The following is a 14448-nucleotide window of genomic DNA, read 5'->3' on the forward strand; positions in this document are numbered from 1 at the left end:
GGACATGGTATTAAAGTGCATGGTTCTGGACTATTTATTACACAGCTCTGACTTCTTTGTTGCTGCATACACGTAGCTGTATCAATTAAATATCAGCTGACGAAGTGGAAGTTATGTTTACTTGGCTTAGAAATAGGAAATTTCAAGATGAAGGTAACCTACCTAAAAAAAAAGTAAAATGCAAGCAGCTATTTGTGTTTGGGTTTTGGTTGGTTGGTTTGTTTGTTTTTCCCAAAACATGGATGACTTTTAAAATATGCATACATACCTACACACAATAATAGGTTGTTGCACGTGAAGACTTCAGTATATGGTACCAGAATAACTGAAATGTCAAATACATCTGTATTTTAGGTCATGCTAAAAGTTTTAATTAACATTTGGGTTGAAGTACAATTTGTTTGGAAAGTAATTTTTTGAAAAACCAACAAAACTTTCTGATTTTTAGGATTATTGTGATACTGGCTTCTGCGTAGCTATGCCTTACAAACTCAGAGCATCGATCTCGGTCTTGTTTACCAAATCTCTTCCCTTTCTGTATGTGATGCAGGTCAAGTCACCTACGTGTCTGAAATACTTGCTGCCCTTTCCTTTGGTAGCACTAGGTTTCCTAATAAAAGCTATGATCCTGTAGGCGCCAGGGTGACTTCATGCACCATCCTTGCTTCCATGCTTGCATGCACATCATTGCTTTGCTGAAACTATTTTTACTATAAATGAAGATAAACAAATGCATACGCTTTTTGAGGACACAGTCATCTGTTAATGATGTGGGAAACAGAGCAAACATGGATTTCATTACCAGGCTTAAAAGGTGTCTTTAAAATAGTTGGAGTTGGAATAATTTGGTTTATACTGAGTATTGTTCTTTCACTATTAATTTATTTGAGGGAATCGCTATTACTTTTTTGGTGGGGATAGCAGAGGGGAGGCCTAGTTGGAGTGGCTGATGGACAGTTGGGAAAGGACAGTTCTCACTTCCCTGCCAAGGAGCGCTGCTGCCTTTCATCTTTCTTCTGTTTCTCCCATCCATTTAAATCCTGTGAACTTGGGGCAGGATCATCCATCCTTCCTTTGCTGACCCAGGCAAACCAAAGCCCTGTAAGCACGTGCAAAGGGGAACTTGGGTAACTCTACTTCTCCAGCCCTACTAATCCCCCTAGCTCTGCTGATCTGATTTTGGTCTGTAAACAGCTTCATTTTTGGAGTCTACTTTAAAGGATCGTTTGATCATTAAGTTGTTCATATATCTAAATAGTAAATTTCTGAAATGCTACTGTAGCCTTTTGTTCTTTCCCTATACTTTCTTATGCACTTCTCCTTTTATCATGTCTAGAAGTTATTGACCCAGATAACCAAATACAACCACTTCAATAAGATAGTAGATTCCTTACAAAAGCAGCTTAATTTTTCCCCACAGGTATTATGTGGGAACAGGTAAAAATCAGGTTTTTTTAAACATCACCTTTTTTGTGTCTGTATTAGAAAAAAACAGGTTGAAAGAACATGAATGTTGACTTGAGATTTTTTTTTATAAAGTTATTTTAATGGTTGATTTTGATTTTGAATCACCTTTTTGACTTTGTAAGGAAGTTAGTTTCCTCACTTTTTTTGCCTGTTTAGCAGACACCCTGCATAACAATTATCTGGTTTGTAACCTGGAAGGCTGTGTCACTGTTAAAATGGTATAACTGCTACTGTTGAGAAATGTTACTTTGATTAATTCTTCATTCCCACAGAAGTTAAATCTTTAAGCTGGAGAGAGATGAGAGTCACAGCGGCACTCTTTTAAGAGGAACAGTATAAAACCAGCACTGCATACCAGCATCAAAGTTAGTGGTGATGCTCCTGATGATGCATATCCCAGGAGATATGGTTACACTTCTGGGAATTAATTTCCATTTTGTGATCTGTCAGTTCTTATCTCTTCTTGACATAATTACAGAGATTTAATAACAAGAGCTATTTAAATCATACATTAAAAAATAGAAATGTATGAGAGTACTAGATGCTGAATTATTGAATACATATGAAGAAAATATGATCCTAGATTTGGAATATGTTACTGTTAATTGGTAGTAGTTAAGCAGAAATACTTTAAAGCATTTGTATTAGTTTTGGATGAACATTGTGATTGCCTCCTGCATAATTTGGCATTCTGCAGTAGGGAGGTTAAGGACTTTGATTTCATACACCTGTTACTGAATAGATAGCTAGTTCTTCAGGTCTGAGAATTTTCTGATTTTTTTTTTTCCTCAAATATATGGGAGGTATAAATTAGGCTCTGCAAGGCAGGAGGTATGCTTGCAGTTTTTTGATTGTGTTGAGTCCTGTCGTGGCTCAAACTGTTGAATTTGTAAGGGAAGTAGAAATGTTATTGTCAGAAAGTGCAAGACTGATCTGTATTGATGTTTTAATTATTGTTCATTGTCTACTTAGAAACAGACTATATATAAAACTGTAGGTTCTCAATAACTTCATAGGCTTATGGTTTAATACAATGGAATAACTTAATCCTTTGGTGACTTACTGGTGGGATAGATCCATTTGACTTAATTGGAAATTCAGAAATAAATTCCACCGAGTCTGGATTGTTGACTCCTGAGACAGCAGTATTTTGAGTAAGGAAACACCTAGTGGTACCAGCAAAAGGTGTAAAATGCTGCTTACTTTCTCTCTCTCACCTCTTTCCTCAACAACAGCTGACCTTGTGAATACTTAGGAGCAGAGGTGATTCTGGTTTTATTAACTCTGTGAGGCTGCTCAGACACCAGGAGTGATCATTCTGGCAAAGTGTAGAAACATAATGTGCCATTGTATCTGGACGTTCTAGAAAAAGTGGCTTAGTATGAGGAGCTCATGGGTGGTTCAAATCCTGTTCACCTAGTGTTTGCTTTTGTTCATCATCTAACCATTTTCTTCTTTCAGTTCTTGCAAATATGTGTTTAAACATGTCAGGAGTCTTTATGGCAAACAGATGAGCAAAGAGAGGGTTATTTGCATTAATGGATAGTATGATGGAGAGACATGCAGATATTCAGGGATTGTAGACCGTCATGAGGTTTTTTTACTTATACCTAATATAGTTGTTTCTGTTAACTGTACATGTGCATGTATATACCCACTGCATATGATATCCTAGTGGCTGATGGTTTTTTTGCATCAGCTTTACTATGTTGCTTACAGCTGGTTTTTCTTTTTCTATTGGCAGGTATTTAATTAGTCAAGGAGCACATGTAGGAGCTGTAAATAGTGAAGGAGACACTCCATTAGATATTGCTGAAGAAGAGGCAATGGAAGAGCTGCTTCAGAATGAAGTTAATAGACAAGGTAATTTTGAATATGGAAGGGTGGTTTTGTTTATCGGACACTAAACATATTTTTGAAAACTTATGCTAAATCAGGTATTTTAAAGTCAATCTATTTTCTAAAGAGAATTGTCAGTAAAATGTAGATTGCTCAAACTGTCTTCTAGGTGTTTTTGCTCAGCCCAGCCTGTTGTAAAAAAAGAGGTCAGAAGTATTGAACCCAGTTGTTGATTGGATTCCTACATTCACTTAACTGAACAGAATTTAGGTGGTATTCAGTGCGTCTGGGATATGGATTTTTAGATCCCAGCTTTAGAGTATGTCTAAAGAGATTCTTGCTTTAGAGAGAAGAGAAATAGGTACTTTTAGGGTGACTCGGATATCAGTTTTAGGATGATGTGAATCCAGCCCTGAGGTAACTGTTTCTTTCCATTGCCTAAAAGAAAGCCCAGAATAACTAAAACAAGAGTAAACAACTATACTGTATCCCATTAATGACCGTTTGTGTCTAGTTCTCACATTTTGAATGCCCTTCTACAATGCCAAGTGTCCGAAACTACTCCTTGGGTTAAGGAGTCTTAGATTGCACTTGTTTTATGCCTGAGAACCTATCATGAACCTTTAAGTTCCTGCCAGTTTTGTGTACTCTTCTGAGAGCACTATACAGGGGAGCATTCATGTAACAGTTAATAGATATGTATCAAGTTTTGACAGTATTTGGCCTTTGAAAAAGCATATTGTTTTATTTCTTTCCTGCTTTCTTTCCCTTCCTTACACTGGTGTTTTCCATGTTCCAATCCTCAGGTGGGTTTTCCAGTGAAAGGTCTTTGAAAGGTTCCTTTTTTTTTCCATTCCACAGAGGAAGGAATATTCAGTTGTTGTTGACTGACAATCTTGAGACCAATAGAAATACACTGCTATCCCAGAACTCCCAGTACAAGAACTGGGGTGATGTGGTTTGAGTCATTATGTATTGAAGGAAGATGACATTCACAGTGAGGATGGACCCTTTGTCGGGGGCATGCTGGGGGACTGCATCTCCATTACTTCTAGACCCTTACCTACATCGTAAAGGGCTTCTTCCTCCTTGAAAATGTTACTTTCTTTTGTGGCACTGAATTTGTATCTCTAAGACAGATTTACATAATTTAACAGTAAACTAGTAATTGCTTCAGGCTTTGCCCTGATATAATTTATATGGTTAAATCCTTTAGATGCCCAAAGCAAATGGTAAAAACAAAGAGGATGGCATGATATGCAGGGAAATAAGAGATACCTGCTGATATACAGAAGTAGACTGTAGATTTGACAAAGGCTTTGGTTCAATTATTTGGTAGCATTAACGAAATTTTAATTAACGGTTCTTACAGTTAACACACAAAGACCATCAGATCAGATAGTTGTGAATATTTTTTTTTTTTGTCTGTACTACCATTTGTCTATTTTAATTAGCGTGGAAAAGAATAAAGTTGTTGTTTTCTTCTCTAACAGCACTGCCAATCTTTGCTGGAGGGTTGTTTCTGGAATGTGCCTCAGCCTGAATTCTTTAAGGTTGTTTTTGAAATGTTTGTCTTTACTGAGGTGCTATATTAATTGACTGTAGTAGTTTGTTGTAAAATTGACATTATCTAGGAAAAGAACTCTTCCAAAATATTTATACATTATTACTGCTTTTTGAAAAAAAGAATTGTTATATGGGAATTTTATGTACATTTTTCCAATGCAGAGATTCAACATTACACACTAATTTTTATTCTTTTGCAAGTTTAATTATTTTGAACAGCCTAGTTACAAAATTAGCATTGGCAACCTAAACTAAATGCCACAGTTCACTGAAAATTTCAATATGTTTTATATATTTCATACTTAAAGCTTACAATGAACTATCTGTGGTACTGTGAGAAGCATGTAGATGTTCCCACACTGTAGCTGTTAGATTCTAAAGGGATAATTCAGGTTAATTTAAAATACTAAATTTTACTTGCTATGGAAAACCTATTTTCCAAGCATTCCTCTTACATTTTTATGTCGGTTGGCTTGCTGACTAGCTAAAGGATTTCAGAAGATGGATTTGTCTCAGATGAGTTGAAAAATATATTGTTTGAATGAGGTCAGGTGAGAAAAGACTTGCTAGGGCTGTGCTTCAGGGTAGTTTGACCTCCCTCTGTGGAGAACAGGAACTGGGTGCTCTCCTGAAGAGTGACCACACTGTGAACATCCCTGACAGCATTTCTGCCTTCCTGGCCTTAACAGGACACTAAAGCTTATGGTGATACATATATATGTAGCCTATAGATATATAATATTTCATTTTTTATATACATATGTAAATAGTTTTGCACACACCTATGGATGCATTTTTTAATATATATATTCTACATAGCTTGTTTTGCTGTTAGACCACTTAGGATTTTCACAGAAGCGGAGAAGAAAGCATGCAGCATTCCTCCTTCTGAATTTTTGTTTGAAGGTGTAAGAACTAAGGGCTTTTACATGCAGGAATGAAATCACAGCAAATATTTAATGATTGTTGATGAGAATGGAATAGAAAGGGCATGAATCTGGGTGTGAAGTTCTAGTGTATATCATGTTAAGTACAAGACAGTTTGTCTCAGCAATAAGGTTTTAACTTGCATATAAAATTAATATTATATATAGAATGATTATTTAGCCATTGTCATGATCACTTGCAAGGTGCCTAATTATGTGTGTGTTGTGACTGGAGTAGTTAATAACTCTAAATTAGGAACTTAGTTGTTTATCTTAATGTGGATTTAACCCTGATGCATTGTGACAGTTTTGTCTTTGACTATATATGTGGCTGAATGCAATTATCCCTCCAGCTTTAGCATTGCACCTTGTATAGAATAAAGCAGCGCTGCAGTTTTGATAATGCAGGTTAACTGTGGGGTCTGTGGAACAATCATCCCTGTCGCAGTGTTACCGGTAGTGGAAGATCAGCCTATTTATTTTGAAAATAAACAAACCTGTGTGCCAAAAAATCATACCACTGTGTAGGTAAAACATGCAGCATGAAAATTAATTAGACATTTTCTGTAACATTCTTGCCTTGCAACATTTTCATGTGTATTTATTCCTACATTCATTATAGTTTCATTTTTGTGTTGCTTAGTTAATGCTGTGAGTATGACTTCCTGCACGTTGGCGTCAGCAGAGTCGTTTGGTGGAAAAAGGTTGCCTGCAAAGATCAGTCAAGTTCATTGTGATTTCAGATGTCTTTAAGTGGTGACATTTGATGTTTGTTTCTGTTAGGAATCTGAGGAGAATCGCTATATTAGCTCACCGCTTTTGCTGCTTCTGCAGACCTTCAGCCTTTATAGGAAAAGTTCAAACAGCCTTCCAGTTGTGCAACTGTTCAGCCTTCTACAGATCATCAGTTTGTTTGTACTTATGTCCAATTTTTACAGGTATTGAATTGTATTTTAAGGACATTCTAACTACGGAACAAAAAGTGCAAGCCTCTGGAAACACTAAAGTCACAGAAATAAATTACAGAATACAACACAGTTCAGCTCTACGTGACATTACAGGCTTAATAAAAAGAAGGATCTGCAGTGTTTCCTCGTCTTATTTTAGCATTCAGATTCCAAAATCTGACCTGTCTAGAGAGGAGATGGTCAGTGACCCAAATGAATCTTCTTGGTTTACAAGTTCTGTTGTAAAGAGTGTTGGATGTGAAAGAAGAGAGTTTTTATAGTTTTATTATCCAATGTCTATCTTTCTTCAGTTACTCTGATCTCCATATGCAACATCCCTAAATTGTGACCCTTGGTTCGGGTGTCTTTTCCTGTGTCCTCTTGTGTGGGCCTCAGATCCCCAGACAAGGCCACCTGTGTTCTGCTGAGCACATAGCGGGACCCTGTTGGTATCATGGACTGTGCGGTAATTCTGAACTAACGGTGGACTAGCTATCCTGTAAGTGAAGCCATAGCACTCCGACAGGAAGGAAAGCAGTTTTCTACCCTAATCTTCAGAGGAGCATTATTGGCTTCATTATTTTTTAAGCTTAAAACTTAGTTTAGTTTTATACTTTGTGAGAAGATAAATTACATACATCCTTAGGTAGGGTATAAAGATTTTTTGACATTTATGAACACTTCACAAATAGCAAAACTAGGTAGGTGTTTTATGGAAATTATTCCAAAGTAGTGCTGAACAACTATACTATTTGAACACCATATGTTTTAACTATTTTGTGTGTTATAGAAAAAATTTCCCTTAGGACCTGTCTTCTTGTTTCTCCTTATGTCTAATATCTTATAGTGAGCCAATCCCATGTATATAGGTGCCACTGCAATCCACCTAATTCTTTAACTTCATTAAAAATATTATTTACAGATTCTCAATATGATTTCTTATGTTTCTACTCTGTAGTGTTTCAACATATCATAGTTGTTGAAGTTGTCTTTTGCTGGTAGTGTGAAGTTTTCATTTGCACTGGTAAAAACTAGCAGACTTGGGAGAGATGTGGCTTTAGCCCCAGCTAGCCCTGGCAGGTTTTAAATGTTGCCTCTCCTCGGGTCTTGAATAGGGTTAAGTGTAATGGTTTGAAACAATTTTTTAGCTGTTTATCATCAGATGTCCTCTTAAAATTATTTTTAACTGCTTAAGCAGTTATTTTGAATTATGGGAAACATTCTTGGGAGGTGAGTTAGTGAGGAGAGGAGGTGACGTGAGGTGAATCAGGAGTTCATGATACAATGTGGTAGCTACTGAGTAACTATCAGAGAGCTCACTTCTTTTCCAAGGAGAAGCAAATGTTCCTCATTCTTAATTACAGGTAAATGTAACAAGACTCTCTTGGATGTATTGCTTAACTCAGCTTTGTTTATGTGGATAAAATGTGAACTGTTACATTTGTATATAAACATTCACTACATGAAGTAAAAAGTGGGTTGATCTTCCATGCAGCATCTATAAAACATGCCTTTATATGGCTGAGGAGTCCTGAAACAATGATTCAGCATTTAAATTTATGCTGAATTTCATTAAATGCTCATTGAACAGCACACTGTTTTTAAACCTGTTTGGAACTGTTGAATAACACTTGTTGATCAGAAGAAATGAAAGCATTTAGCAATAAATTATTAATGATTTAAGAAGTTGTTGGACTGCCAGAGAGGTTGAGTGTACTGGTGGTGTGAGTGAATCCCCTGGCTGAAGATGAGCTAGGAGGCAGCGCATTGCCATCTACGGGCCGTACAAAGAAAGTGTTTGAAACGTATGACGAGCATTTTCTTTTTCTCTGCTATCTTAATAGAGTCTGGGAAAACAAAAGCCAGGAGAAGGGTCCGTACAAGGTGTAATAAAGGCTGTTTACATTCTGTTTTCTGTACTTAATAATGGGAATTGTGTTTAGCTTATCTCAGAGAGCAGGGTTTTTTTTCTGTGACACAAAATGTAATTCCTGTTTTGTGCCAGCTATGAGTGTCTGCGGTTTTACTTAGATTGGCAAGATTCTTGTGCTTTCTTGTGTTGCAATATTATCAGAAATTTACTGTTTTGTAAAACAATGTGTTGATGCAGCCATTAGTCCTCTGCAGCCGTTATGTCTTGTTTGGGCTTCAGAAATGCAGTCATTTGTGTTATTGATAGAAGTCCATATTCAGTGTTAGTTACTTTTTCTGCAAAAGCATTGCTATTTTAACATAATTCTCTTTAGGCATACCTGGAAAGTATGCATAAAAATTAACCGTTAGAAGTTCAAGATCAGGGTTTGGGATGAAATTTTTCTCTGTTCTTCCTTTATACAAAAGTGCCTCCAAACAACCAGCCACACACATGAGCAGCTTTACAGTGATAGGAAATTTTGTTGGATTCTTCAAGTGAAGAAGGTTACTCATGGTGCTAAGGATTCACAGTTTGACCTCGTGCATGCAAAAAGGGCATGCATGTAAATGTGACTAACAGATGATATATGAACTATTTATTTGCATAGTAGTGTTTTACAGGCAACACTGACATGGAAATGACTGTACTCTAGAGAATTATTTTCCCAGGATCTGCTGATCTGCTCTGCTGTGTCATTCTGAAAGGCAAGCAGATGCGAAGGCCCAGGGAAGTTACAGTTTGCAGTAGTTCACACATCAATATGTAGGAGCCTTCTGGCAGAATGGGAATATGTGATTATCGATACATTATTGATTCAAAGTTCCTGGGTTTCATTCTTCATATCTACCAGTTATAAAGATTATTAGATATGTAAATTTTAATCTCTGTTCAGATCTGTTTAGTCATGGGTTGTCTTGAGAGGGAGAATTTTAGAAACTTCTATGTATTTTATTTTTACTTCACTTTCTTCCAAACAAGTCCAGTTTAGCTTTTTTCCACTGCTTAGTGCTTCATCAATCTCTGGTACCTTCCTGCATCTTGTAGACTTAGCCTCCAGATTATGGATTTTCATCAGTTTCTGATAAAATTTATTTCTATTAATTTTTATTAAATTACCAAGACTGAAATGTTTGTTTTAGTCAATTAAGTGGATGAGTCTAGGAGTTTGGTCCACTGCTTGCAACACTTAGTGTATAACATGCCTCAGTTATTTTATGATACTTAGTAAAGTTTTGTCTTTTCATCTGTCTTTAGCATAAAGTTTTACCAGATTTACTTAGTGAACAGAACCTTTCCTCCAACCGATCTTTGTGTTTTGTTTTGGTTTGTTTTTTTTATTAAATTATTTTACTTATTTTTTTTTCATGTTTGTAGGCAGGGAATATCTTTTATGGTGTGAATTGACAGAATAGTAATAAAGAAGAGGTGAACTCTCTTGTAGCACTGTCATATGCTACTGCAAACCAAACAAATGTCAAGTTATGTTTCCAAAAGCACGTAATTACATTATTTCATTCTGCATTTCAGGAGATTTTGTTTTGGGCATGTGATTTTCAAAGGTTTTCCTGCTCTATAATTGGGGAATTGCTGCATCTGTGAAATACTAATTCATACATACAGAATAAAAGTATCAGTCTGCTATCCACTGCCTTAAGGGTATTTCAGCAGTGTCAATATAATTGCTTTCAGTTTGCCAGTTTGTTGCTGTGGCTTTCTAGTTGCCAGTGGATTGATAAAGCCTTGATGAATCTATTCTATTATCTGTTTTATCATGTTTTACAAAGTAGAATGATGCATTGCACTACATATTATCATCTCTGTATTATCTATGTCTTTTAATATCATGATATTAATAATTTCTTTAATGAAGGCCACTTTGTCCCTTAACTCAGTTTCTGCTGCATGTCTAAATGGGCAGCACTTAAGTTGGATTTTGTTTTCGTTTCCATATTTTAGGGAATCATTCATCCTGTAAAGGATTAATAGCTCACAGTTTTTTTGAAGACACTAGAGCCAGAAATTACTGTTCATTATAAAGACTCTGAACATAAATTAAAATTAATTAATTACGTAGAATAGTTTTGAAAAGAGATGTTCTAGCTGCATGGTCTTGTTTGTGGTCTGCTTTATACTGTTGTGCTTTGATTAGTTGGACAGTTAGAAGAGTTATGTGATAGAAACAAGTTTGCTGGAGAAAAGCAGTTTGGGGACAGATGAAGCTTCAACAAGAAATACTGAAAGAGGGCATAATTAGATCTGAAGTCAAGGAGCATCTATCTCTTTAAGTGTTTTAAAAATTATCTTGACTACTGTTGAGGTTTTTGGTTTTATCTAGTAAATCAGTACCTGTTTCTAGATTTCACTTGTTTTCATTATGTATTTATTATGCTTTTTTGCTCCACAATAAATGAAAAATTCAGGAGAACAGTATATGTTTCCCAAGTCCCTGCATACCAGTGTCTAAAATTAGACAAATCATACATATAAGATAATTTTACTGAAGGTTGGCCCACTGATTTTCTTTTAAAGGTCAACCCAGATACAGTTTGTGCTCTTGATGACCACAGTTCCTAAGTCCCTTTTCCTCACAAATTTGTCACCGTTCAGTCAGCATACAGATAGCAATGCTCATTCATAGTTTTTTTCAAGACCCCTTTCCTGCTGTGTTCATTAGGTCACTCCATGTGGTAGTAATTAAGAAATGCTTGCAAATACATGCTTTGCTTTGCCCATTCAGGGTCTGGATTTTTTTTCAGTCTGTTTAATCTGATCCTGATGTGTATATTTGTAAACGTTATATTGCGTTCCTCTGCTGTCATCAGTGTCTGAGAATTTTTTGTGAGATGTACTATAAAAATTTTTCAGTGTTTTTGATTTTTTTTTTTTTTTTTTTTTTTTACCTGAGATATAAAGGGAGATTCTCGAGGGCTTGGTTATTTGAGTATAAGGCTTGTGTTTCACAGTGATAGAAGACAAACTGGAAATTCTTTAAAAAGTATAAAAGTTATAGCTCCTTTTTTCTTATCATTGATATGAGAAGCTAGACAATTCCTCTTCCCATAGATATCTCCCTGTAAAAATTTGTAGCTGTCTTCTACTTCATACAGATACATCAGACCAGACTGATATTTTGGTGCTTAGATGGTTAAAAGGTAATTTTTCTCTCTCTCTCTCTTTTTTTTTTTTTTTTTTTTTTTTTTTTTTTTTTTCCTAAACAGGTCACTTCAGTCATTATTACTGTGATGGTAGACATTCTTAAAATTGAAGAGCCAGTTTTAATAGCTTTCCTTTTTGGTTGGTTGGTTGGTGGTTTGTTTTGTTTTGTTTTTTTTCATTTTTCCTTTGGGGAAACACTGCATTATGTATGCATTATGCAAAGTGTCATGCAGTAATGGCTGTTTCCATAAGCTCTTGAGATTCATTTTCAAAAAGATATTCATATCTAACCATGAACATTATTCTTACTGTTTATTGTATCACATAAACATGGCATAAAATTCGTTACATAATTGAATTGAAGTATTTGAACTAAAATGTTTTGTGTCCTGTCTTCCCCTCTCACCCTCCCTATCTGAACTAGGGGTTGACATAGAGGCAGCTCGAAAAGAAGAAGAAAGAATAATGCTAAGAGATGCAAGACAGTGGCTCAACAGCGGACATATAAATGATGTCAGGCATGCAAAATCCGGTGGTACAGCACTTCATGTAGCTGCTGCTAAGGGCTATACAGAAGTCTTAAAGTAAGTGTGGTTTAAATGGAAATTTTTCATGTTTGATTGTCTTGTTGATGTAATGCTGCTTAGAATTGCTACGATTGGACAATTCTGAATTTTAGGGGCTGTATCTTGGAAAATAGCAATCTCTAGATCTATGTTTTCCTCAAAGCTTGATTTTATGTTTTTGAGCACTCATAAATCATGATGCTGTTAGCTTTCTACATTGCCATTCAAAATATGAACACAGTGTACATATTGAGCCTGAGTACTTACTTAAAAGAAGAAAGGTGACAAAAATCTTGCCCTGTTTCTGAAGCCAACTGTGTAAACAAGCTTAATACCTTTTCATAATGCCAGTTAGCATTCTGGTTGATGCATATTTTCAAGACACCATATTTATTTGCATACCTAAAGCAGAGTTTGTAATCCAGAATGAAGGTTTTTAGTCCTAAAGAATTGAGAATTTAATTTAGAGAATTGTTGAAAATCATAACTCTTGAAATCTTTCCTGGAAAGCTTCAAGCTTTTGGTATCCCCTAATTCACAGGTAGCCTTTCATTAATACAATACAAGTATATACTGTAACAGAGGTTTAATTGTTTTTCATGAAAGCTCTGCTTTTATTGAAATAAAGCATACTTAATACATTACTGTGATTGTAAATGTATTTGCTTATAGAAGTACTAGGAACAGTTACATATTGTAACACAAATGAAAATGAACATACACCCTGACTGCGTAAATATTGCTGCCTTTAAGGTCTGCAGAGCTTGTAATGCTTAGTGAACACAGAAGTTGAATGATAGAGCATTTTTAATCATTATAACCATTACATACAATTTGCTGAATGGGACTTCTGCTTCAACATGATGAAGAGAAATTATTCTGTTGGAAAATAACAGTTTTTGTTTTAGAATAGCATGTATCTGTAAGGGAGTTTTATATATAACTGGTGGTTTTTTTAGAGCTCTCAGTGTCTTTTTTGTAGTCTAGGCCATGTACTTTTCCTAGGAGGGGAAAAACGTATGTGCAGGCAATTTTTGTGATGACTTCAAATTATCAAAAATGTGTGTTCTGTGTAGCATACACAACTGCAAAACTTGCAGCTAAGCATGTGTGAAACTTGGCTCATTGGAGGATATTCCTATAAGTGTATTGGATATTGAGAAACAGAAATTTTTGAGAATACTTCATGGTTATGTGATTTATAGTAATTACAGACAGTGTTTTAGAGAGCTGATAGCCCTCTACACAAAACTGTTTTAGGTTGTGTCTGTTGTCACTTTGACACATCAGAACCATGCTGAATTTAAGTGTTAAATGCAGGCTGAAAAGCAAGACCTCTATTTCAGGAGTTCTGCTTCATCTCAGAGAGCAATTGAAGCATGTGAACACTGGATTGTTACAGCATCAAATGTTAATGACAGGAGGAGATGCAAGTTTGAAACAATTAATGTTAGAATAGGAGGAGGGTGTAATCATTTATTAGATAAGAACACTGTATGTAACAATTTTTGACATTTTACAGCTCTCGTTTCCTTAAGAGGGCTTTTCTCTATTACTGCACATGTAGAGAAAAATATGTATCTGTATAGAAACAATGGACTTTGAATGAAGAGGAAGTGAATAAAGAAGAAAATGGAAAAGGCTATTTTTCTTGAACTTTCCTTAAATATATATGTATACACCTACTGAACAATGAAAAGGCAGATATTTCTGTGAGGAAATAAAATTCACAAAATTATCAGTAGCCCAACTAAAATATGTGTGATAAAAAAGGAGAAGGATATTATTGTAGAGTCATTTTATGATTTTACGATATTTTATTTATCCTTGTCAGCAGTGTCAAGATCTAATTCTTTTAATTTCATTAGGCTTTTAATACAGGCTCGCTACGATGTAAATATTAAAGATTATGATGGCTGGACTCCACTTCATGCTGCAGCTCACTGGGGTAAAGAAGAAGCATGTCGCATTTTAGTGGAAAACCTATGTGATATGGAGGCTGTCAACAAAGTGGTAGGATTTTTATGTAATCCTTGTCAAGATACAAAGTTCTGGTCTCTAAAGTG

General features: G+C 35.5%; 1 protein-coding gene across 3 annotated transcripts in view; it reads left to right on the plus strand.

Annotated features, from left to right (window-relative positions):
• PPP1R12A (protein phosphatase 1 regulatory subunit 12A) overlaps window positions 1–14448 on the plus strand; it is a 124384-nt gene that overhangs the window by 61766 nt on the left and 48170 nt on the right. For all 3 annotated transcript variants that reach the window (XM_042792007.1, XM_042792008.1, XM_042792009.1), the window contains exons 3-5: window positions 3212–3330; window positions 12241–12400; window positions 14251–14395. In XM_042792007.1, coding sequence (XP_042647941.1) covers window positions 3212–3330; window positions 12241–12400; window positions 14251–14395 — 424 coding nt within the window. The remainder of the gene's footprint in view (window positions 1–3211; window positions 3331–12240; window positions 12401–14250; window positions 14396–14448) is intronic.

This window comes from Tyto alba, unplaced genomic scaffold (assembly GCF_018691265.1).
Source record: "Tyto alba isolate M040663 unplaced genomic scaffold, T.alba_DEE_v4.0 Super-Scaffold_2, whole genome shotgun sequence".
Lineage (NCBI taxonomy): Eukaryota > Metazoa > Chordata > Aves > Strigiformes > Tytonidae > Tyto > Tyto alba.